The 25,197-nt window shown below is 44.0% G+C and overlaps 1 protein-coding gene across 1 annotated transcript; it reads right to left on the bottom strand.

Annotated features, from left to right (window-relative positions):
• Positions 1 to 2,308: 2,308 nt before the first annotated feature.
• On the bottom strand, positions 2,309 to 19,733 carry hapln4 (hyaluronan and proteoglycan link protein 4). The gene is made up of 5 exons (XM_078556354.1): positions 19,575 to 19,733; positions 11,341 to 11,452; positions 7,776 to 8,138; positions 3,777 to 4,079; positions 2,309 to 3,049 (listed from the first exon to the last, which is right to left on the bottom strand). Exons 1-5 carry the CDS (start codon positions 19,575 to 19,577, stop codon positions 2,760 to 2,762), a joined length of 1,071 nt encoding a protein of 356 aa, XP_078412480.1. The 5' UTR covers positions 19,578 to 19,733; the 3' UTR covers positions 2,309 to 2,759.
• Between the last annotated feature and the right edge of the window lie 5,464 nt (positions 19,734 to 25,197).

Genomic DNA, 25,197 nt, shown 5'->3' with positions numbered 1-25,197 from the left:
CACCCTATCTAATTCTTCCCAATGTCACTGTGGCTTTTCTGTTTTTGACATATTATACAGCAAATGCTTAACAACATTGGGAAGGGAGGAAGGGGCTATCAGTTTTTTGAATACCAGTTACAGGCACAGTGAGCGTGACCTTGTTGTACTTTGACTCACCTTATTGGATGAAGATCCAGCATCAATATATATTTCTCCAAAATTGATCATTTTGTAAACAGTGTCTAATTGAAGAAAGTGCCTCTCATTTGTCTATTAAAATTTCTTGTCATATCTGACCACATCATATACAGTACTACTAGATGGATTTGTGCATTTATTTGACCTTTACAGCCAGCCCTACCAGGACTCTATTGTACCATCCTGTTTTTTCCTAAACTAACCCACTTCTTTACACCCTATTATTCTGTCCTGAACTTTCTTCCAGATGTTGGGTTATCCGCTTCATAGAGAAACATCTGGTTCTGTCTTGTCTCTTCCAGACTTCCATTAAAATCTTTGAGAAAGCATCTCATTGGCATCTTATTCCTTTTGTCAAAAAACCTTGAGATTCTCTACTGAAAGCGACCTGAGACTCTGTATTCACACTGGGAGCACACCACTCCACCAGACTAATACATTTCAGGCCTAAAAAGACCTGCATCAAAACTGCCCAATTGACACTTTCTTTTCCTGTGAGATACTGTTTGTAAAATTTAATGGCCATTGATCCCGGGTCATTGTCTTCCTCCTGCATGCAACCTCTTAAAGGTTCCTGCTCACTCACATTCCCTGGAGGTTCGTTCCACATATTGATCATCAGGTTGCTACAAGCATTCTGCCTGAATTCCCCATTCAGTCTTGGCCTGGACGCTATCTGATTCTGGAGTTCCTTGTAAAACAGGAAAAAAAAACCCATCTGTTTCAAACCTTATCCTTTCTATCCAGCCCCACCTTCACTATGCAGAACAGTTTCAAAGTTCTGACCATTCCTCATAGCTCAATTTGCTATGATCCTATCTCACTCACTGCTTATCTCCCCATTAGGATGGTATCCTATTGCAGCGCAGAAAGAAGCAACACATTAGAACATAGGTGTCTCATTTCTGAGTGAATAAGCTAAAGAAGGGAATAATTTTCCACCTTTGGCATCAAATGTTACCATCAAACACCCACAGGTTATGAATAACCAATGTTAGGAGCAGTGTAGACCTCCCTTGTACACTGCTTCCATAATGTGCCTTGATCTCAAAATGAGCATGGCGGTCCCTCGTGTGATATGTCCTGTCCTACACCACTTGTCTCAGCTCTCTCTCGGTGAATCTGCCAATGGCTGGTGGATCAAGGCTTTCTATGTGTGTTAGAGTCGCCACTCACTGTGGCTAGGGGTAAAATTGTGTGTAAAATACATTCTGTGCTCCTGCAGCTAATAGACACAAGGAACTTCCACCCTATCAGTCTGGGCTGGATTCAAACCCAGGCCCAATAAGTAGTGAGAGATGGTTCTTTTGCTTAGTTCCCTGGGGTCCCACCTCCTTCCCGTTCCTTCCCTGAAGGTGCTGGGTAGAATTCCGCAAACCTGTCTGGTGACTCAGACACTCTAGGCCGGGCGAGAATTTAACTCCCTCAAGACCCATTCATATTCACAGATTTAAAATTGGACCATTTCTATTGGTGAGCGCCAGTTAGCTGTTTGACTCGGTGAGGCATTGCGGCTGAGTCTAAGGCTTCCAATGCCCAATGCTGGCCTACACGCAGGCCTGACAGGTCACTGGATGATGATCAGGGCCGGGACTTTCCAGTCCCGCAATGGGGTTGACTCTTAACTGCCCTCGAAATGGTCTAATAAGCCATTCAGTTCAAGGGCAATTCGGGGTCGGCAATAAATGCTAGCCTTGCCAGCAACTACCCACATCCCATGAACGAACAAAGGATCAGAAAAGGCTGAAAAAGGAAAGGGAATTCGTATTAATGTGTTTTAGAGGCTAGCCCACGAAGAACGTAGACCAGTAGTGGGCAACCTGTGGCCCAGGGTCTGCATGCGGCCCATTAGGGTTCTGAGAGTAGCCCGCGAGACATTTTGTTGACCATTGCCCCGTGTGCAGGGTTGCCAGAATCCGCTGGTTTTCATTCACGTCGTATTTTTCCTGTCGGAATCACAAAAATGATACACACACAAAGCAAGGTCACATGACGTGAGGGGCATGCTGATTGCACACAACATTGACTGTGTGAGCCGTGGGCTCCCTCTGCGCCCAGTCAAAGAGCTCCTATGGTTCAGCTGGCACGCCCCGCAAATTCTTATTCATGGGGGTCACGGTTAGTGCGCAAGCCCGATTTCAATCTTGCGGCCCACTGAGGTGAAGGAGGGCCACTCATGTGGCCCACTCACTCGCCTAGGTTGCCCATCACTGGTTTAGAGCCAAATTTCAGAGTAAGGGAATCCCTAATTGACGCTTTACCATCCTCTCTGGAATGATGACGTTTAGGACTTTGAAAGTCTTCACATTGCATTTAAAAGCGTGCACTATTTTCAGAGGATAAATAGAAACTAGAAGCGTCCTAATCTATAAACATAATCACATATCTTTTGGCCTTTTACATTCACATAGTTCTAGCCTGAGATTGAGGAGAAAAGTGAGTTCATTCTAAGATCTGAATCTGTTTTTGCTTTAAAACTTTGTCGTTCTCAGAGAACTTTTAAAGTCCTGACCCAATCATTTTTCTCCCCTTCTCTCTCTCTCTCTCTCTCTCTCTCACTCACACACTCTCCCTCTCCCTCATTCCTTCTTCTTGAAACAGTAGACCCCGTAGAGCCTGCGCTTCTTGTCTGGGAAGCCGAAACTGCGGACCCCAGGCTCCTTGCCGCCGCACTTGGCTCGGGGGTTGACGATGGGGTAACGGACACTTCCGTCTGCCAGCCATCCCGCTTGGCAGCGGTCGAGTAACTGCATCTTCCAGGCTGCGTACAGCTGGCCCACCTTGGCGATGGATGCCCCGCTCTTCTCACACGCCTTCACCGCTTCACCATAGTTCAGCTTCCGGTAAGTCCTCAAGAAGTAAACATTACCTTCATTTAAAAAAAAAACCAAAGTTACACGATTGCAATAAATGTCTGCACAAGCCCAACAGCTTCTTATGTTTCATGTTTCTCGCCTGACCTCTGGTATGTGGAGGTACAGTGTGAGGAAGAAAGACTTGCATTCCTATAGTGCCTTTCACATCCTTAAGCAATTTATAACCGCTTTTTTGAAGTGTTGCCACTGTTGTAACATAGGAAACACAGCAGCCAATTTGTACACAGCAAGCTCCCACAAAGAGCAGCGTGATAATGGCCAGGTAATCTGTCATTGGAGGTGTGGGCTGAGGGATCAATGTTGAGTAGGGCAGAGTGGAGAACTCCTCCGCTCTTCTTTGAATTAGTGCCATGGGATATTTTACATCCCCCTGAAGGGGCAGGCAGAGCTGCAATTTAACACCCTAACTGAAAGACTGCACCTTTGACAGTGCAGCACTCCCTCAGTGCTGCATTTGGAGTGTCAGCCTAGATCACGTGTTCAAGTCTCTGGAGTGGAACTTGAATCCACAGCTAGAGTGCAACCCACAAAGCAAAAACTAACAACTTATTTGCTGCTTATCTGACTGTTTAAAGGACACTCATGCACAAGATACTAACTGTACAGTTGCTGATACACAAGAGAGAGCTTGCAAACAAGTACCTGACAGTACTCCTCAATTTATCATGTATCTCTCTCTCTTCCCTTGGGTTTTCTCAGTACGAATAAATGACCCCTCACCTTTGAGGTTGGAGGTGAAGCAGAAAGCATCATATCGCTCGTCATCCTTGTGCCGGTAGCCATAGTTCCTAATGCCAGCGGCCTGGTCTGACCTGCCACACTTGAATCGGGGTACGGAAATGGGGTACTGGACGGAGCCATCATCCAGCCAGCCTGCGTTACACCAGTCCAGTCCTTTTTGCCACGCCTCATGCAGTTGTTCGTACGAGGCCAGTATCCCATCCTGCTCGGCGCACGCCTTTTTAGCATCTTCCAAGTTTAACGTGTAACGTCCCAACCGCGGATGGTAAGGAAACACCACGCCTTTAATTGAATTAAAGACACCATTATACACAGGAGGCAGAAATATAGGACAAGGTGAAGTGTTCTGCCCTGGTTTCTGGGTGTTTTGGGTCAGCTGGGTGAGGGACATCACCCCTTTAATTGAGGCCTTTTATTTGACTTATAGGGTCCTGAGAGGATTTGATAGGGTGGATGCTGGGAGGATGTTTCCTCTTGTGGGAGAGACTAGAACTAGGGGACACAGTTTAAAAATAAAGGCTCTACCTTTAAGGACAGAGATGAGGAGAATTTTTTTTCTCTCAGAGGGTGGTTTGTGGAATTCTCTTCCCCAGAGAGCAGTGGAGGCTGGGTCATTGAATTCATTCAAGGCAGAGTTAGACAGATTTTTGATCGACAAGGGAGAGTCAAGGGTTAAGGGGGGGCAGACAGGAAAGTGGAGTTGAGGTCACAACCAGATCAGCCATGATCTTATCGAATGGCAGAGCAGACTCAAGAGACCAAATGGCCTACTCCTGCTCCTAAGTCCTGTGTTCCCACGTTGGCTGAATGGAAAATTGTGTGTGGATCTGAAGTGCCCAGATGATCCAAAATTTCCAGGAACCGGTCTGGGAGCATCTTCCTTAGCATCCACATCCTCCACCCGATTTTCTTCATCAAACAGACAAGCCAATCCCCTATCACCCAAGACCCACTTTAAACCCATGATCTAATCCTAACCCCCACTGGGTCCAGGAGCAGAGGTCAGTTGTGGGGAATGATTCCCGCCCCATTGGGCTAACGGCAATTGGGAAGCTGTAATGCCCTTCCTGGCCAATTAGCCTGGTCAGTTCTGATGCATGAGGAATGGTTACTCGGGCGAGTTGCCAGGGCCTTAAGAAAGAGCAGTGCAACATAAGACTGTCATTAATCACATCACGGATGGGATTAAGTGAAGTTTGAATGGATGGATTCTCTTGACATCGGGAGCGTTCCTTTAGATTGGCAAATTGTGCTTGTCAATCTGTTATTTAAGAAAGAGAAAAGAGGGAAACCAGGGAATTATAGACCAGTCAGCCTAACATCTGTTGTCTATAATTAAGGATTGGATGACTGAACAGAGTTAAATTTTTCAGTTGATTAGAAAGAGCCAGCATGGGTTTGGAAAGGATGGGTCAAGCTTGATGAATTTGCTTGAGTTTTTTGAAGAGTTGGCTAAAGTAGAGAAGAGGGAGATGTGAAAACAAAAGCAAGATACCGTGGATGCTGGAAATCAGAACTAAAAACTGAAAGTGCTGAAAATACTCTGCACGCTTGGAAGCTTCTATGGAGAGAGAAACAGAGTTAATGTTTCGAGTTGAATATGACTCTTCTCCAGAACAATGTTATATTCGACAGGGGGATGTGTATCGTTGTTCCTTGTATGGACTTCCAGTGGCATTTCATAAAGCCCCTCATAAGTATAGTATAGTGGAGTATACTACACGATGGTATATATTAAGTCCCATAAAGGGTTAACTGTAATTGTCTGTGATATCATAGAAGGAAGTGACATATACTCGTGTGATCTGAGAGAGCCTGAGGAGAAAGCAGAGAAATCGCTGAGACGTTATATGTTATTCAGAATCAGGAATGCTCTTTGTTGAACAGGGAAGCTGCTCAGGCCTGAACCTAATTGTTAAAGTTGGTGAAGTCAATGAACAAGGACAAGACAATGAATTTAGAAGAGAATTTCCGAAACTCTTCAGAGGCTTGGGAACTGTGTACCCACACAATGCTGAAGATCGATACGAAATCCATTCGTCTACTTACACCCAGGAAGCGCTTACTCCCACTTTTGAAATGGGTCAGGAGTGAGATGGGCGATGCTTCAACACGGGGTTCTTTCACCAGTCACTACACCAACCAGCTGGTGCTCTGGCATGGTACCAATTCCAAAACCAAATGGCCCTTTCTGAATCTGCGCTGAACTGACATACCTGAACAAGGTGGTGGAATGAGAAATACATCAAAATACATCATCATTGGTAGGTGTGAACCTAGCCAAGCTTGCAAAGAGTACAATCATTACCAATCTCAACACAAACAGTGGATTCTGGCAGTTGCCACTAGATCAGGAGACCAAACTCCTAACCACCTTCCTAACACGCTTTGGATGTTACCGCTTCAACCGTCTGCCTTTTGGCATCATATCCACACCGGACATTTTCCAAAGGACAATGTCCAACATACTGGAGGGCATGGAATATGCCACATTGAAGATGTTTTAATCCATAGCTCAACAAAGGAAGAATATGGACAAGAGAGTGAGAGGAGTCTTACGAACGCTGCAAGATGCTGGCTTGACACTCAACGAGAAGTGTGAGTTTACCAAACCCACAAGTAAAAAACATTGCCTCCAGCAAGATCTCTTCTAGAGTAAGAAAACCAGTGTCTCTTGAGTTAACCCAACAATAATGGAGTTTGGATCAGAGATCAATCGGGATTTGGAGAAATAGTGGAGAAGTCACCACACCTGAGATCCAGATGGAACAGGGCAGTGTAAGAAAAAACTGAAGACCTTTGACTGCAATTGAGCAACAGCACGAAAACCAGAGACCAGAGAGATCACAATCATCAGAAATGAAAGAAGACACTAAAGCAGGTGATCCCAAACCATCCACTAGTTTGAATTCTATTCAACGGCATCCAGAGGGCCAACAATAGCTTCCCTACAAAGGAGAGGAGAATGAAGTACAGTAGACCAGTGAAGGCACCAAAATGCTTATCAGTGTAAAAGAAGGTGAGAGCTCAAAAAAAACAGAGGAAGGAGAGAGAAAAGAGAACAAAAAGAGAACATGGAGAGAGAAAGAAAGAAAAACAACATTTATCCAAGATAATAAAAAGAGGCTACATTCCCTATGAGACTTCAAAATACTGAAATGTTCCGAAGACTGCAGGAAACTGAAGCATTGGGTGTCCAAGAATGTCAGAGGACGTTAAAGTCTGAACAGAGACTTGGGGGGAGATGTAGTATAATGGAGTACATTAGACTAAGTCCTACAAAGGGTTGACTGTAATAGTTTGTGGTGTCATAGAAGAAAGTGACATACACTTGTGATCTGAGAGCGTCAGCGTAGAGAGAAGCTAGTGTAAAGGAATGTTCTCAACTGTAAATATGCTACAACAAAGTTAGAGTGTTTGCAGCTTTGGGAGTTATTGAATCTACTTTAATCCAACAAATAATAATATAATAAGAGACTGTAGTTAATGTTGAAGCTCATGGAGTTGAACAAATTATTGACCTGGTTAAGATATTGTCTACCCTATCAGATCCCTTAATCATTTTAAACACCTTGATAAGATCATGGCTCAATCTTCTGAACTCTGAATTACTTCCACCAGTTGGATAGTCTAGGACTAGGGGGCATAGTGAAAAAATTCAAGACAGACCCTTTCAGACTGAAATTAGGAAACACACAAAGGGTGGTAGAAGATTGGAACTCTCTTATGCAACTGGCCGTTGATGATAAATCAATTGTTAATTCTAAATCTGAGACTGATAGATTTTTGTTAACCAAGGTATTCAAGGATATGGTGCAATGGCGGGTATAAGGAGTTAGGTGATTCATCAGCCATGAGGGGCTGAATGACCATCTCCTGTTCCTGTTTTTATGTACCTATGTTTTTACTCTGTGGCTGGGATGAAAGAACAGTGAGTTGAATAGATGTCAACAATGTCGAATTAAGATGAAACTGTACCTTCCAAATTCAATTTGACGATTCCTGTATCATCCTCAAGCTCATCTATGACTTCACATTCGTATCTCCCGTAATCCTGCAGCGTCACGTCCTGCATGATGAGGGATGCATCGCCTTCTCCGTCCCCTTGCAACCACACTCTCCCCTTGTAGATCCCAAATGCTTTCTGAATCTTGCCTAAGGCCACAAAAACGTCGGTGCTCTGCAGTGAGTCGGACTCCTTGGTCCATTTGATGCGGATCTTACTGGGGTCCTGGTTCTCCGGCTGGTAGTGGTATCTGCAGGGCAAGATGATGGAACCTCCTCGGTGAGTGAGGACTTTCCCCGGGGCAGTCTGGACCACCACGAGCCCACTCTCATCGCCTGCACAGGTATGAAACATATAACAACTCTTAAGGTAGGTCAGTAAACACAGAGAAGGAGAGAAACATTCTCAGAAATTCTTCGTCAATTCTCTTCCCAAAGGTCCAACCCACAGTGCCACAACTTCCAGCACAGGTAAGGCAAGGAGGCTGGTCCCAAATCCACCCCCACCCCTGCCAGAACAGGGATCAAACCCCATGCTGTTGGTACCTATCTGGCTGCCCAGCAACCTGAGCCAACTGCCTCCCATCCCCGCCTCCGCCCAAGGAGTCTGAGTTGCTGTGGCAACATACACATATACATTCATGTTGTAGTCTGGAGCTGTGGAAAGTGATGGTAGAGGATTCAGTTTCTTTCCATCACACGGCTGACCAGGAATCTCTCCCACTCTTACCCCTGGCGTGTGTTGGAAGATTTACAAGTTGATACCTTTTTGGCTAAATTATGAACCCACCTTCCTTTGACCATCGAGTCCTAGGGAGCTTCTGGCTCAGAGACGGGGACGCTACCCACTGCCCCACATGACCTCCTACTAAGGAACCTTTGGCTGGTGTCAAATACTCATTCCCAGACTGGAAGCTTACTTCAGAAAGTACCTCTTTCTGTAGGGTGCTTCAGGACCCTCCTGAGACTATGAAAGTCACTGTAGAAATGAACGTTCTTTTTTTCAATAAAGAGCCTTCCACCTCGCTGAATCTGTCAGATGACGCTCATTTTAGAAATCTGATTGAAAGATCAGCACATGAGCTGCTGAAATGATGACTGGAAGACTAATTTCAAGGCTGAAATCTCAGCTTGGGTGATGAGAAACATCTTGACTTTAGCGTTAGTGATTTATGATATCCTCTTAACCCTATAATAAGATTGCTGCCTTGTAATCCCTCCAGGGAACACATTGCTCTCTGTTTAAGCAAAGGAACTACATGTAAAACTCTTAATGTTATGATAGAATAGCAGTAGGAAATGGCCATTATGCCTGGTGTCCTGCCAAATTGGGGGAAAATTCAAAGATTAAGAGGATGGGGGAGAATCAATGCTCCCAATTTGGCAACCTATCGAAATAACTTGTTCACCAAGGGAAGGATTGGTTGGATGGCCGGTGTGGATCCAATTGGTGCCAACAGCTTGGGATTTGGCCCCATTTCTGACTGGGCTGGATTCAGGATCTGAACCCTTGCCCTACACATGGTGGAAGTTGTGGGTCAGACCTGCCTTTGGGTAGAGAACTCAAGAAGAGGAAGAAAGGTTTGATGATGTTCTGGCTGAGTTAGTCAATCAGTGCTGGTGAGGAGTGAGACCCCCTGGTTCAAGGAGGGGGAAAGATCAGCAAGGAGTCTTGCCAGATCACTGTGCAGTCACACCTGCTGGAAGGTTCGTAAGGATAGACAGGGATCCCCATCGCCCCACAATTGAATGGTTAGGTTGTATTCAATTAACAGGTGAATAATGAGTAAGCAAAGAGATGAACAGGAAGAGGCCATTCAACCCCTCAAGCCTGTCCTGCCCTTCAATCAGATCTCAGATCATGTCTGATCTGTACCTCAATCCCATTTTGTTCCATATTCCTTAATACCCTGACCCAACAAAAACCTATTGATCTCAGTCTAGAAAATTTCAACTGTCACTCCCACCAGCATCTGTAGTCCTTTGAACAAGAGAGTGCCCCCCAATTTCATTCCTGGATAACCTGACTCCAATTTTAAGCTTCTGCCCCCCTTGTTCTGGACACTGTCTCACCTGAGGAAATAGTATCTCCCTACCTCACTTTTGAATCCTTTACTCATTCGAAACACCTTGTTCAGATCACGCCTCGATCTTCTGAACTCTGAATTATTTCTGCTAGTTGGGGAGTCTGGGACCAGGAGGCATAGTCAAAAAATTCGAGCCTGACCTTTCAGGAGTGAAATTAGGAAACAATTCCTCACAAAGGGAGGTAGGAGTTTGGAACTCTCTTCTGCAAACTGCAATTGATGCTAGCTTAATTACTAGTTTTAAATTGGAGGTGGTGGGATTTTTGTTAACCAAAGGTATCAAGGATATGGGGCAAAGGTGGTTGTTGTTGAGATTAGCCATGATCTTATTGAATGGTGGAACATCCTTGAGGGGCTGAATGGCCTCCTCCTGTTCTTATGCTCCTAACTCCAAGGGGGTTTATACAACCTAAAGATGGAAACTCTAGCTGGGGTGAAACCCCATCCCCGGCTCTGGCTTCTCCTTTGTCCTTCGCCTCACTGTTTGTGCGTGAGTTGGGCAGTAATTGGTGGTGGATTATTCAACTGTAAGAGGCGTCAGAATCATACCCTCAGTCATACCATCTGTGCACTTGATAGCAATCAGAGGCAGGAACCCTGGGCTTATTCCTTGAACCCTATCCCTCTCCCACCTCTCCCCAGCCCGCTGTCACCCAGTCCAGAGACTCTGAGAGCAATTGTACATCAAGAAAATGTTTCCATTTACTAGGAGTCATAAATCTAAGATAGTCATTAGTAAATACAGTAAAATTCAGGAAAAGTCAAGAGAGTGGTTAGTAAGTGGAACTCACGACCACAAGGAGTGATTAAGGCCAATTGTATAGATGTATTTATGGGGAAGATGGATAAACATATGAGGGAGAAAGGGATAGAAAGATATGCTATAGGGCGAGGTGAAGAGGGGTGGAAGGGGGCTCGAGTGGAGCATAAACACCAACATGGAGCATTTGGGCCAAATGGCCTATTTCAGTGCTGTAAATTCAATATAATTCCAAATAAGATGCCCCTCCAATTCTGCCTTTTGCACATTCCCAAGTTTCCACCATTGGTGGCCATGTCTTCAGCTGCCTGGGCCCTGGCTCTGAATTCATCCTTGCCACCTCTCCACCTTTCTCTCCTGTAAGATACCCTGTCCAAGCTTTTGGTCACCTGTCCTAGCACCTCCTCTTGTGGCCCAATGTTGAATTTTGTTTACAGCTCTCCCATGAAGCGCTTTGGGACATTTAAAGACACTCTGTAGGTACCAGTTGTTAATACCGCGGATCCGAGATCAGTGACCATAACTGAGGAAAGGTTAAAGCTGGGATCTTTCTGACTTTGCAGCTAGCTCATTACCACATGGAGTAACATTGTGGTATTAGAGAGAGAGCTGGAGAGATCCCACCCCAAGACCCCCAACACAAGGTCATGTGGAAGTCACAAACCGTTATGAGCTCTATTTTCCATCTCACCTGACACGTGCACACTCTGCTTGGTTCCAATGTCATTGTTCATGAGGGAGAAGGCCGGAACGAGGAACATCAGGAGAATGGAATTGCGGCAAAGACGGTTTCTCAGACAGAGCTGAAGGGACAAACAGACATCATAATTTTAACGGATAAAAATCTCACAGGTCATGACTCGGGCACACACTGAGCACATGAATCCCCCGATGCGTGCTCAGGCCATGGGAAGCTCTGTGCTGGGCATGCTAAATGGTGAAACTCAGCACTTGAAGTCCAAGACGCTGGTATAAGGCTGGCAAACTGAACCTGGTTCACCCACCAGTTTGAAGCCATATAAGAGATTAAACTGCAGTGCTGTGGTAATATCATTGGACTAGTAATCCAGAGGCCTAGGCTAATGCACTGGGGACACAGGTTCAAACGGCAGCTACTGGAATTTAAATTTAATTAATAAAAATCTGGAATATAAAAGCCAGTCTCAGTGATGGTGACCATGGCAGCTATTGCTGATTGTTGCGAAAATCCATCTGGCTCACTAGGGAAGGAAATCTGCCATCCTCATCCGGCCTGGCCTACATATGACACCAGACCAGGTAAGAATGGCAGACGTGGTTGCCTCTTAACTACCCTCAAGGACAAATAGGGATGGGCAACAAATGCTGGCCCTGCCAGCGACGCCCGCATCCCATGAATGAATAAAAATGTCTTTGTTTCCCCAGAACCTTCAAAGCTCATGTTAGTAACTCATTTAAATTTATTTTGAGCAAACACTTATAAAGCTTAACTTCAGGGCTGTAACCAGTTGGCGGGAGTTAGATAGCAAAGAAAGAAACCTATATTAAAAATAAAATACTGCAGATACTGGAAATCTGAAATGAAAACAGAAAATGCTGGAAAAGCTCAGCAGGTCCCACAGCATCTGTGCAGCGAGAACCAGAGTTAAGATTTTGAGTCGGTATGACTCTTCTTCAGAGCTAAAGAGAAATAGAAATGTGATGAATTTTATACTGTTTAAGAGTGGGGTGGGGCAGGTGGAACAAGATAGAAGGTCAGAGATAGGGGGGTGTTCAGGAGAGATTGACAAAAGATGTCATGGACACAAGACAAAGGGAGTGTTAACAGTCATGTTAAAGACTAAAGAAGGTGATGATAGTGGCATAAAGGTAAGATAGCAGAATGTGTTATTAGCAGAACAAGGGTCAGCGCTCTGTGAAGGCACCACAGAGAAAAAAGTGACAGATGCCCCTGTGTGGTGTGGGGGGTGGTGGTGTTTGGGGAAAAAAGATTTTAAAAAATAATAATAAAAAAATATAAAACATGAAAATAAATAAAAATTTAAAGATGGATTAAAAAAGGGGTGAAGATGGAGGGGAGAGTTCATGGTCTGAAGCTGTTGAACTCAATGTTAAGTCCAGAAGGCTGTAAAGTGCTAAATTGGAAGATGAGGTGCTTTTCCTCCTGTTTACATCGGAAACCAATAATGTTTGACATGGAGTGGGGGAGGTTTTTTTTTTCTTTATTCTTTCCTGGTGTGTGACCGTCGCTGGCAAGGCCAGCATTTTGTTGCCCATCCCTAACTGCCCTTGAACTCAGTGGCTGGCTAGGCTATTGCAGAGGGCAGTGGAGAGTCAACCACATTGCTGTGGGTCTGGGGTCACATGTAGGCCAGACCCAGGTAAGGACGGCAGATTTCGCTCCTGTGGAAGGAGCGCTCATGTCACGGTCTGGCAGCCTGCAAATCCTTCTGCTTCTGCATTCCTGGGAAAGAGCATGAAGGTACAGGAACTACAAGCCAGGTGAAGACTCATACTTAGATGTGTAAATGAGAATCGTAAAACAGATGTTTCCAGTCAGAGATTTGGACAAATTTCCCCAGTGTTTGCCATTCTAACTAACATTTTGAATCCAATTTGTTACCAATGCACAGATTCTAGTCCCCTTGATCTTCTCCATTCAAGTTGTCAAAGCACCGAATACTTCTTGAAATCTACGTTGGCTGCTTCTGATTATTTTTATTTAATCCGGATATTCAATAATTTCATCTTTAATTAAAGATTCCAATTTTTTCCCTACCACAGATGTTAAATGCACTGGTCTGTAATTATCTGGGCTTTCTGTCTCCCTTTTTGAACTCAGTTATTAAATTGACTTCTCTCCAATCCTTTGGGATTTTTCCACTCTTAATACAACCCTGGATTATCATTTCTACTGCAGCTGCAGTTTCTTCCCCCATTTGCCTCCCAGTCTTTCGATCTATCCAATCAGGTCCCAGCAATTTGCCCTCTTCTGGCTTAAACAACTTCTTGAAAATCTTCCTTTTTACCCGCCTAGTTGCTAAGCTCTAGAATTAATTTAACCTCTTCACTTCTAAGCTGCTCAGGCCTCTTACCAATTACATCTGCCATCTTGAATCTCCTTAAATTTTGGCCTTTTTTACATATCCGATTCTCTTCGCTCCACCGTTGGTGGTCGTGCTTTCAGATGCCCAGGCCACAAGCTCTGGCGTTCCCTCCTTAATCCTCTCTGCCTTGTTAGCTCTCTCTCCTTACAGCGGGCATAGGCTCAAGATAAGGGGTCATGATAATTTAGGACTGAGATGCGGAGAAATTCCTTCACTCAAAGGGATGTGAATCTTTGGAATTCTTGACCCCAGGGGGTTATGGATGCTCCATCGTTGAGTATATTCCAGGCTGAGATAGATTTTTGGTCTCCCAGGGAATCAAGGGATATGGGGAGCAGGTAGGATAAGCACCAAGGCCGGGATTTTACAGCCCTGCCACAATGTGTCTCCCTCTGACAGATGCAGCGAGCCATTTAAATCTCTATTCAGTTCAGCGGGACCGTAATATCCCGCTGGCCAAGAGTAAGATCCCCTGGCCCGTGGTCAGAGGCTGGGAATTCCGTGGCAACTAACTCACCTCCTGACTTCCCAAAGCCTGTCCACCATCCACATGACACAAGTTTGGAGAGTGTTGGAATGTTCTCCATTGTCAGGATGAGTGCAGCTCCAACAACACTCAAGACACTCAACCCCATCCAAGACAAAGCAGCCCACTTGATTGGCACCTAATGCACCACAATAAACATTCACCAACGCATTGAAGCATATATAAGATGCACTGAAGCAGCTTGTCAAGGCTCCTTCAGCAGCACCTTGCAAACCCACGACCACTACCACCTAGAAGGACAAGGGCAGCAGATGCATGGGAACACCACCATCTGCAAGTTCCCCTCCAAGTGACACACTAACCTGACTTGGAACTATATCGCCCTTCCTTCACTGTCACTGGATCAAAATCCTGGAATCCCAACTGCTTCCCATCTCCCTTGATTCCCTGAGAGACCAAAAATCGATCACAGCCTGGAATATACTCAATGACGGAACATCATTTACCCTCTGGGGTAAAGGATTCCAGGGTTGGGCAATAAATGTGATGCCCACATCCCAAGGGCGAATAAAAATTTGTAGAGTTGAGGTAAAAGATCCTGGAGCAGCCTTGAGAGGCCAAATGCTTCTTAAAACATATCTATCTCCTGTCTTGTTTGCTTATGTGGCTCAATGTTGAATTTTGTCTGGTAGTGCTGCTGTGAAGTGCCTCGGGATGCTTCACCATGTGAACAGTGCTATATAAATGCAAGTTGTTGCTGTTTTTGAAGTTTCCAATGTACAATTATTTTTTAAAAAAATATTTCTCCATTGTGGTTTTGGGGGCGTCAGGGCAATTCTGAAGTTAGCATCTTTAAACTGCTCTTGCTTACAGCATGAAGAATTATTGGTTAAAAGGAAGAAGGGAAATTTGCGCAAAGATCACAATTGCTGCGGATGCTGGGAACACTCAGCAGGTCAGGCAGCACCTGTGGAGAGAGAAACAGAGTTAATGTTTCAGGTCAATGACCCTCCATCACAACTCATTGAAGCCGGATCTTGTTTTATTTAACACCAAACAAAAATACAGATGCAAAATCTGTGCTCCGCAGATGTTGGTTTGTCACCCAACTGGTTTCTCCGGCTGCACACAATCTGGTTTTGATGTACTGACTGCAACTTTAACTGAAAATGTACACCACATTACAAAATCTGGTGTATGTGTGTTTGTGTGTGCGTGCGTGTTTGTGTGTGCGTGCGCATGTGTGTGTGTTTGTGTGCATGTGTGTTTGTGTGTGTGTGTACATGTGTGTGCGTGTTTGTGTGCGTGTGTGTGCGTGTTTGTGTGCGTGTGTGTTTGTGTGTGCGTGCGCATGCGTGTGTGTATGTGTGCGTGTTTGTTTGTACTTATATGAGTGTATATGCGTGTGTGAGTATATATGCGTATATGAGTGTGATTGTGCACATATGTACCTATGAGTTTATACATGTGCCTGGATGTGTGTACATGTGTGTGTGTGTGCCAGCATATGTTTGTGTTTATATGTTACATGTGCATGTATGTGAGTGTGCATGTGTGTATGTGCTTGTGCATGTGTGTGTAGGTACTGTCTCCTGGATTATTTCCAGCTCTAGTTGGCTCCTATTTTCAACTCCCAGGGACACAAGAAGCTGTGTGGCTTTGAGATGCTGTCATATCACAGTCAATTTAATGATCCCACAGATACCCTTACTTTACCTCAAGGGTAAATGAATATATTAGTCGATTTATAAGACACCTCAATCTCTCATGAGGTAAATAACTTTTTTTTAGAGTGGGAAGGGAGTGAAGGTGCCAAGGCGCTTTCTGATTGGCAGGACGCTTTATGAATGACAGACAGACTGGATAATCACAGAGCACGTCAAGCCTTCCAGTTTATAAACCCCACCCTTCCTGCTTGATGGGACCTGATTGAACAGGAGGAGTGGCAGCTCAATTCACAAGCAAACTTTAGAGGGGCTCTTTCTGGCTTTTGTGCTATCAGTCTGCTGTCTCAGGTGGACACGAAAGAGAACATTGTGCTATATGAAGAAAGGCAGGAGAGTTCTCCCCAGTGTCCTGGCCAATATTTATCCCTCAGCCAATGTCACAAAAACAGATTATCCAGTCATTATCACATTTCTGTTTATGGGAGCTTTCTGTGTGTAAATTGACTGTCATGTTTCCTACGTTACTACAGCAACTATGCTTCAAAATGTACTTCAGTGGGTGTAAAGCAGTTTGGGGTGTTTGGAGGTTGTGAGAGACATTAGAGAAACGCAAGTTCTTTCTTTCTTCCAATATAGATCCTGGATCGACTCCCTGCCTTCAGTTAAAGGGTTAACACCTTCATTGCCTGAACCGTGCAGATCAAAAAGGAACTGCAGGAGGCCCCTAACTAGCAGTTAAATTGGCAGTGCTGTTTCCCGTCAATAACACTGACGCCTCAACAAAGGACGTGTGAAGCATGTGGTTCAATAAAAGCTGTTATAGAATTATTGTGGTGGAGGGCACGGGAGCATTTCAGTCAATTTATGGACCAAAAGCGAAATTTTAAAATCCATAACTCTACATCAGCAACAGCTCAGGCAGATGTCTGAGAGTTGTCCCAGTAAACACAGTGAGGATCAGATTGGATGTTGCATCTGCCTCCCTGCTGGTTAGGTATGTGTGTAAAATGGTGACTAATTGTAGTGCTAGAGCTTTGAACTCTCTCCATTAGATGATCTTCAGACTCAGTTTAATTTTCCCTGCGGGGGAGAGAGGGCAAAGGGAGACTTTTTTCTCATCAATGCCGGATCACTTGAAAGAAAGAGGTGGCATTTATAAAGCACCTTTCATGACCTCAGGGCATCTCAAGGTGCTTTAAAAGCAATGAAGTGTTTTTCCTTTGAAATGTCGTCACTGTCGTAATGTATAAAAAACACCGCAGGCAATTTGCACACAGCAAGATCCCACAAATGGCAAAGTGATAATGTCCAGATCATCTGTTTCTGGTGAGTTTGTTTAAGAGTTAAGTATTGGCCAGGACACCAGAAAGAGAACTACCCTGCTCTTCTTCGGCCACAGGATCTTTTACATCCATCTGAGAGGGCAGACAGGACCTCAGTGTGACGTCTCATCCAAAAGACAGCACCTCTGACAATGCAGTACTCCCTCAGTATTACACTGGCCTGGATTGCGTGATCAAGTCTCTCAAACAGTATTTGAACTCACAACCATCTGACTCTACCCACAAAGCCCCATGGGGGTGGGGGGGGGGGGGGTGGGGGGGGGGGGGGAAGGGTTGGGGAGGAGGGGGGTGGGAAGTGAAGGAAAATAGAGGAAGGGGAGAAAAAAAATCACCTCCTGTAGTATAAGGCACATGACACATGAAAGGTTAACATGGGACTGAGTACAGCCCACACAGTGATATAAAAGAACACATGACCCACACCTAGCAGTCAGTGTAGTGTTGGACAGAGCTGTGTGTAGAAGCAAGCATGGAGACAACTCCTAGCTTGGTCCTTTACTGAACATATACATATCGTTTATAGTAGTTAATAAATACTTACTATTGAACTACCTAAGACTACAAATACCTTGATAAGGCCTATCAAACCGTGCCCAACAGCTTACAATACCTCCTTCATTTGCTCATCGTAAGGCCCCTGGAGCATTGGGTGGGCAGCTTTTTCCATTGTGGCTGGGCTTCCATTCGTCACCGGTCCACTACGGGATTTGGCACTTGCTCTGCTCCTTAACTGTCACGGGACTAATAGCTTTGTGAGAATGACTGATCCTATGGCATGTCCCTTTACACCCCCTGCCCTCCCCACCCCTACCTCCCCACTTTTTGGGGAGGTCCGTGACCACCACTTGGCATCTTCCCAGTGTTGCATGATTGAAATGTGCAGCAACTGTATAGAGCCCCATGCCCCCCCCCCACCACCCATGATGATTGTATGAGGCACCCATGAGCAAGGTGAGGTTTTAACCCACAACAAAAGGCACTCAAGGTGGGGAGGATTTTGCCATGTGTCTCCTGCAGCCAACCCTCTCCCTTCTGCAGCTCTGTCTCACTGTTTAAACTTGAGGACGTTATGCATAGGATTACATTGAGTGAACAGCACAGAAGCAGGCCATTCGGCCCAACTGGTCCATGCTAGTGTTTACACTTCACACGAGCCTCCTCCTCCTCCTCCTACTTCATCCCACCCCCCAATCAGCATATTTTTCCATTCCTTTCTCCCTCATGTGTTTATCCAGCTGTCCCTGAAATCTATTATGCACTGTTCACCTCAACCACTCCCTGTGGGAGCGAGTTCTACATCCCCATCATTCTCTGGGTAAAGAAGTTTCTCCTGAATTTGCTGTTGGATTTATTCTTGACTATCTTATATTGAAGGCCCCTAAGTTCAGGTCTCCCCCACAGGGGGAAACATCTTCTCTATCAAACCCTTTCATAACCTTACAGATCTCTATCGTGACTGCTCAGGCCTTGCTTTTCTAGAGGAGTCCCGGCCTGTTCAATCTCTCACTGAAAGCTAGAACCTCTCAATTCCGCCCTCGATCTTGTAAGAGGTGAAGGAGCTGGACCACGGAGAGAGCCCGACAGTCCGGGTAGCACTGGAGCACCCGGTGAAATATAGAGCTGCACAGATCAGGCAGGTTCCAGGTTCATTTCTCACTCTGTATTGAGTTGGCTGATTGTTACCAGGATGACAGCGGGTGGGCATGGAGGGGGGAAGGAAAGGGAATGGGGCAAAGAGGGGAGGGGGAAAGGGGTGCTGCGATGGGCCTGGACTAAAAGGGATTGGGACATAAAAACTGGTATGCTTTCGCCCAATCTAACCCGATCTGGCACATTCTTGCTGGAAATGGGATGGGGTGGAATAGAGGGGGGGGTGGGGGGCATGGTGCAGGGGTTTTGGGGGGTATTGGCAAGAGGATTCAATTAAACTTACACTACCCTCCCCACCCCAACAACAGTCAGATAGGGTGCTGAGACATTGCACATAGTGGGGCTAACCCCGGGACAGGGTATGGAGTAGGAGTTGGGGGTAGTCTGCAGACCAACACATCCAGCGAGGATCTGCCCGTCTCGGGGGGAGAGGAAGGAGGGAAAGCCAAAGACCAATTACACAGAAATAGAAATGGGAGCAAATGCTTCCTGGAATAAACTGCACAAAGGGATTCAGCATCGTAAGCAAGCGCCCAGCAACACTTTAGTGTAGGAATGCAGAACGAGGTGCTGTTTGAGCACTGCAGTATCTTCCCAGGCAGCTTGTCAAGGTTATTATTACTGTACACTGTCAGATGATTAATGCACCAAAATGATCCCACAGACTGTAAATATAGGCAGTGTCAACTTACCATTTCCCCTCTCAACTGCAAACACAGGAACACAGGAGAACAGTAGGTACAAGCAGTGGAACTAAACAGAACTAAAACATGAGCCAGTCTGGAGATGTTGTTCAAGAGGACAGACTCTCTCTCTCTCTCACTCTCGCTCAATTTCTATCTCTCTCTATCTCTTTCTCATTCACACTCTCCCTCTCTGTCTCGAGCGACTGCACAGTGAAATGCTGACGTGAAATTAAAGGTCTAACCGGAACTTTGCTCACAGTCAGCAAACCTGCCAGGCCGATGTGGGAAATATCTCATTATCAAAGCAGAAAGTGGCGCAGTGTGGAGGGGAGAGGGAGCGGTGACAGTGAAAGGAGTTTGGGGCAGATTCAGAGCTCATGTTAGGCTCAGGATTGCCGCAGATGAGATCTGCTGAATTGTCTGGTGATGACAACTTGCAGAGTTAATGAAAGATGTGTGGGTGTATGTTATATATAGCCTGGAGTGTGTTACAAAGAAATTCACTGTCTGGAGTGTGTGTTACAGAGTAATTCACAATCTGGAGTGTGTGTTACAGAGTAATTCACAGTCTGGAGTGTGTGCTACAGAGTAATTCACAGTCTGGAGTGTGTGTTACAGAGTAATTCACAGTCTGGAGTGTGTGTTACAGAGTAATTCACAGTCTGGAGTGTGTGTTACAGTGTAATTCACAGTCTGGAGTGTGTGCTACAGAGTAATTCACAGTCTGGAGTGTGTGTTACAGAGTAATTCACAGTCTGGAGTGTGTGTTACAGAGTAATTCACAATCTGGAGTGTGTGTTACAGAGTAATTCACAGTCTGGAGTGTGTGTTACAGAGTAATTCACAATCTGGAGTGTGTGTTACAGAGTAATTCACAGTCTGGAGTGTGTGTTACAGAGTAATTCACAGTCTGGAGTGTGTGTTACAGAGTAATTCACAGTCTGGAGTGTGTGTTACAGGGTAATTCACAGTCTGGAGTGTGTTACAGGGTAATTTACTGTCTGGAGTGTGTTATAGAGTAATTTACTGTCTGGAGTGTGTTATAGAGTAATTTACTGTCTGGAGTGTGTTACAGAGTAATTTACTGCATGGAGTGTGATACAGAGTAATTTACTGCATGGACTGTGTTACAGAGTAATTTACTGTCTGGAGTGTGATACAGAGTAATTTACTGCATGGAGTGTGTAGTACAGAGTAATTTACTGTCTGGAGTGTGTTACAGAGTAATTTACTGCATGGAGTGTGATACAGAGTAATTTACTGTCTGGAGTGTGTTACAGAGTAATTTACTGTCTGGAGTGTGTTACAGAGTAATTTACTGTCTGGAGTGTGTTACAGAGTAATTTACTGTCTGGAGTGTGTTACAGAGTAATTTACTGTCTGGAGTGTGTAGTACAGAGTAATTTACTGTCTGGAGTGTGTTACAGGGTAATTCACTGTCTGGAGTGTGTTACAGAGTAATTTACTGTCTGGAGTGTGTTACAGAGTAATTTACTGTCTGGAGTGTGTTACAGAGTAATTTACTGTCTGGAGTGTGTTACAGAGTAATTTACTGCATGGAGTGTGATACAGAGTAATTTACTGCATGGAGTGTGTTACAGAGTAATTTACTGTCTGGAGTGTGTTACAGAGTAATTTACTGTCTGGAGTGTGTAGTACAGAGTAATTTACTGTCTGGAGTGTGTTACAGGGTAATTCACTGTCTGGAGTGTGTTACAGAGTAATTTACTGTCTGGAGTGTGTTACAGAGTAATTTACTGTCTGGAGTGTGTTACAGAGTAATTTACTGTCTGGAGTGTGTTACAGAGTAATTTACTGTCTGGAGTGTGTTACAGAGTAATTTACTGCATGGAGTGTGTAGTACAGAGTAATTTACTGTCTGGAGTGTGTTACAGAGTAATTTACTGTCTGGAGTGTGTTACAGAGTAATTTACTGTCTGGAGTATGATACAGAGTAATTTACTGCATGGAGTGTGATACAGAGTAATTTACTGTCTGGAGTGTGATACAGAGTAATTTACTGTCTGGAGTGTGTTACATAGTAATTTACTGTCTGGAGTGTGATACAGAGTAATTTACTGTCTGGAGTGTGTTACAGAGTAATTTACTGCATGGAGTGTGTAGTACAGAGTAATTTACTGTCTGGAGTGTGTTACAGAGTAATTTACTGTCTGGAGTGTGTTACAGAGTAATTTACTGTCTGGAGTATGATACAGAGTAATTTACTGCATGGAGTGTGATACAGAGTAATTTACTGTCTGGAGTGTGTTACATAGTAATTTACTGTCTGGAGTGTGATACAGAGTAATTTACTGCATGGAGTGTGTTACAGAGTAATTTACTGTCTGGAGTGTGTTACAGAGTAATTTACTACATGGAGTGTGTTACAGAGTAATTTACTGTCTGGAGTGTGTTATAGAGTAATTTACTGTCTGGAGTGTGATACAGAGTAATTTACTGTCTGGAGTATGATACAGAGTAATTTACTGTCTGGAGTGTGATACAGAGTAATTTACTGTCTGGAGTGTGTTACATAGTAATTTACTGTCTGGAGTGTGATACAGAGTAATTTACTGCATGGAGTGTGTTACAGAGTAATTTACTGTCTGGAGTGTGTTACAGAGTAATTTACTACATGGAGTGTGTTACAGAGTAATTTACTGTCTGGAGTGTGATACAGAGTAATTTACTGCATGGAGTGTGTTACAGAGTAATTTACTGCATGGAGTGTGATACAGAGTAATTTACTGCATGGAGTGTGTTACAGAGTAATTTACTGCATGGAGTGTGTTACAGAGTAATTTACTGCATGGAGTGTGATGCAGAGTAATTTACTGTCTGGAGTGTGTTACAGAGTAATTTACTGTCTGGAGTGTGTTATAGAGTAATTTACTGTCTGGAGTGTGTTACAGAGTAATTTACTGCATGGAGTGTGTTACAGAGTAATTTACTGCATGGAGTGTGATGCAGAGTAATTTACTGTCTGGAGTGTGTTACAGAGTAATTTACTGCATGGAGTGTGATGCAGAGTAATTTACTGTCTGGAGTGTGTTACAGAGTAATTTACTGCATGGAGTGTGTTACAGAGTAATTTACTGCATGGAGTGTGATGCAGAGTGATTTACTGTCTGGAGTGTGTTACAGAGTAATTTACTGTCTGGAGTGTGTTACAGAGTAATTTACTGCATGGAGTGTGTTACAGAGTAATTTACTGTCTGGAGTGTGTTACAGAGTAATTTACTGTCTGGAGTGTGTTACAGAGTAATTTACTGCATGGAGTGTGTTACAGAGTAATTTACTGTCTGGAGTGTGTTACAGAGTAATTTACTGTCTGGAGTGTGATGCAGAGTGATTTACTGTCTGGAGTGTGTTACAGAGTAATTTACTGTCTGGAGTGTGTTACAGAGTAATTTACTGTCTGGAGTGTGATACAGAGTAATTTACTGTCTGGAGTGTGTTACAGAGTAATTTACTGTCTGGAGTGTGATGCAGAGTGATTTACTGTCTGGAGTGTGTTACAGAGTAATTTACTGTCTGGAGTGTGATGCAGAGTGATTTACTGTCTGGCGTGTGTTACAGAGTAATTTACTGTCTGGAGTGTGTTACAGAGTGATTTACTGTCTGGAGTGTGATGCAGTGTGATTTACTGTCTGGAGTGTGTTACAGAGTAATTTACTGTCTGGAGTGTGATGCAGAGTGATTTACTGTCTGGAGTGTGTTACAGAGTAATTTACTGTCTGGAGTGTGATGCAGAGTGATTTACTGTCTGGAGTGTGTTACAGAGTAATTTACTGTCTGGAGTGTGTGTTACAGAGTAATTCACAGTCTGGAGTGTGTTACAGAGTAATTTACTGCATGGAGTGTGTTACAGAGTAATTTACTGTCTGGAGTGTGTTACAGAGTGATTTACTGTCTGGAGTGTGTTACAGAGTAATTTACTGCATGGAGTGTGTTACAGAGTAATTTACTGTCTGGAGTGTGTTACAGAGTGATTTACTGTCTGGAGTGTGTTACAGAGTAATTTACTGCATGGAGTGTGTTACAGAGTAATTTACTGTCTGGAGTGTGTTACAGAGTAATTTACTGTCTGGAGTGTGATGCAGAGTAATTTACTGTCTGGAGTGTGATGCAGAGTGATTTACTGTCTGGAGTGTGATGCAGAGTAATTTACTGTCTGGAGTGTGATGCAGAGTGATTTACTGTCTGGAGTGTGATGCAGAGTAATTTACTGTCTGGAGTGTGTTACAGAGTAATTTACTGTCTGGAGTGTGATGCAGAGTGATTTACTGTCTGGAGTGTGATGCAGAGTGATTTACTGTCTGGAGTGTGTTACAGAGTAATTTACTGCATGGAGTGTGTTACAGAGTAATTTACTGTCTGGAGTGTGTTACATAGTAATTTACTGCATGGAGTGTGTAGTACAGAGTAATTTACTGTCTGGAGTGCGATACAGAGTAATTTACTGCATGGAGTGTGTAGTACAGAGTAATTTACTGTCTGGAGTGTATTACATAGTAATTTACTGCATGGAGTGTGTTACAGAGTAATTTACTGCATGGAGTGTGTAGTACAGAGTAATTTACTGTCTGGAGTGTGTTACATAGTAATTTACTGCATGGAGTGTGTTACAGAGTAATTTACTGCATGGAGTGTGTAGTACCGAGTAATTTACTGTCTGGAGTGTGTTACAGAGTAGTTTACTGTCTGGAGTGTGTTACAGAGTAATTTACTGTCTGGAGTATGATACAGAGTAATTTACTGCATGGAGTGTGATACAGAGTAATTTACTGTCTGGAGTGTGTTACAGAGTAATTTACTGCATGGAGTGTGTTACAGAGTAATTTACTGCATGGAGTGTGATACAGAGTAATTTACTGTCTGGAGTGTGATACAGAGTAATTTACTGTCTGGAGTGTGATACAGAGTAATTTACTGTCTGGAGTATGATACATAGTAATTTACTGTCTGGAGTGTGATACAGAGTAATTTACTGTCTGGAGTGTGTTACAGTGTAATTTACTGTCTGGAGTGTGATACAGAGTAATTTACTGTCTGGAGTATGATACAGAGTAATTTACTGTCTGGAGTGTGATACAGAGTAATTTACTGTCTGGAGTGTGTTACATAGTAATTTACTGTCTGGAGTGTGATACAGAGTAATTTACTGCATGGAGTGTGTTACAGAGTAATTTACTACATGGAGTGTGTTACAGAGTAATTTACTGTCTGGAGTGTGATACAGAGTAATTTACTGCATGGAGTGTGTTACAGAGTAATTTACTACATGGAGTGTGTTACAGAGTAATTTACTGTCTGGAGTGTGATACAGAGTAATTTACTGCATGCAGTGTGTTACAGAGTAATTTACTGCATGGAGTGTGATACAGAGTAATTTACTGCATGGAGTGTGATGCAGAGTAATTTACTGCATGGAGTGTGTTACAGAGTAATTTACTACATGGAGTGTGTTACAGAGTAATTTACTGCATGGAGTGTGTTACAGAGTAATTTACTGCATGGAGTGTGTTACAGAGTAATTTACTGCATGGAGTGTGTTATAGAGTAATTTACTGCATGGAGTGTGTTACAGAGTAATTTACTGTCTGGAGTGTGTTACAGAGTAATTTAC

Source organism: Cetorhinus maximus, chromosome 13 (genome assembly GCF_964194155.1).
Source record: "Cetorhinus maximus chromosome 13, sCetMax3.hap1.1, whole genome shotgun sequence".
NCBI lineage: Eukaryota > Metazoa > Chordata > Chondrichthyes > Lamniformes > Cetorhinidae > Cetorhinus > Cetorhinus maximus.
The sequence above is the reverse complement of the archived record's forward strand: the minus strand, read 5'-3'. Positions and strand labels throughout refer to the sequence as shown.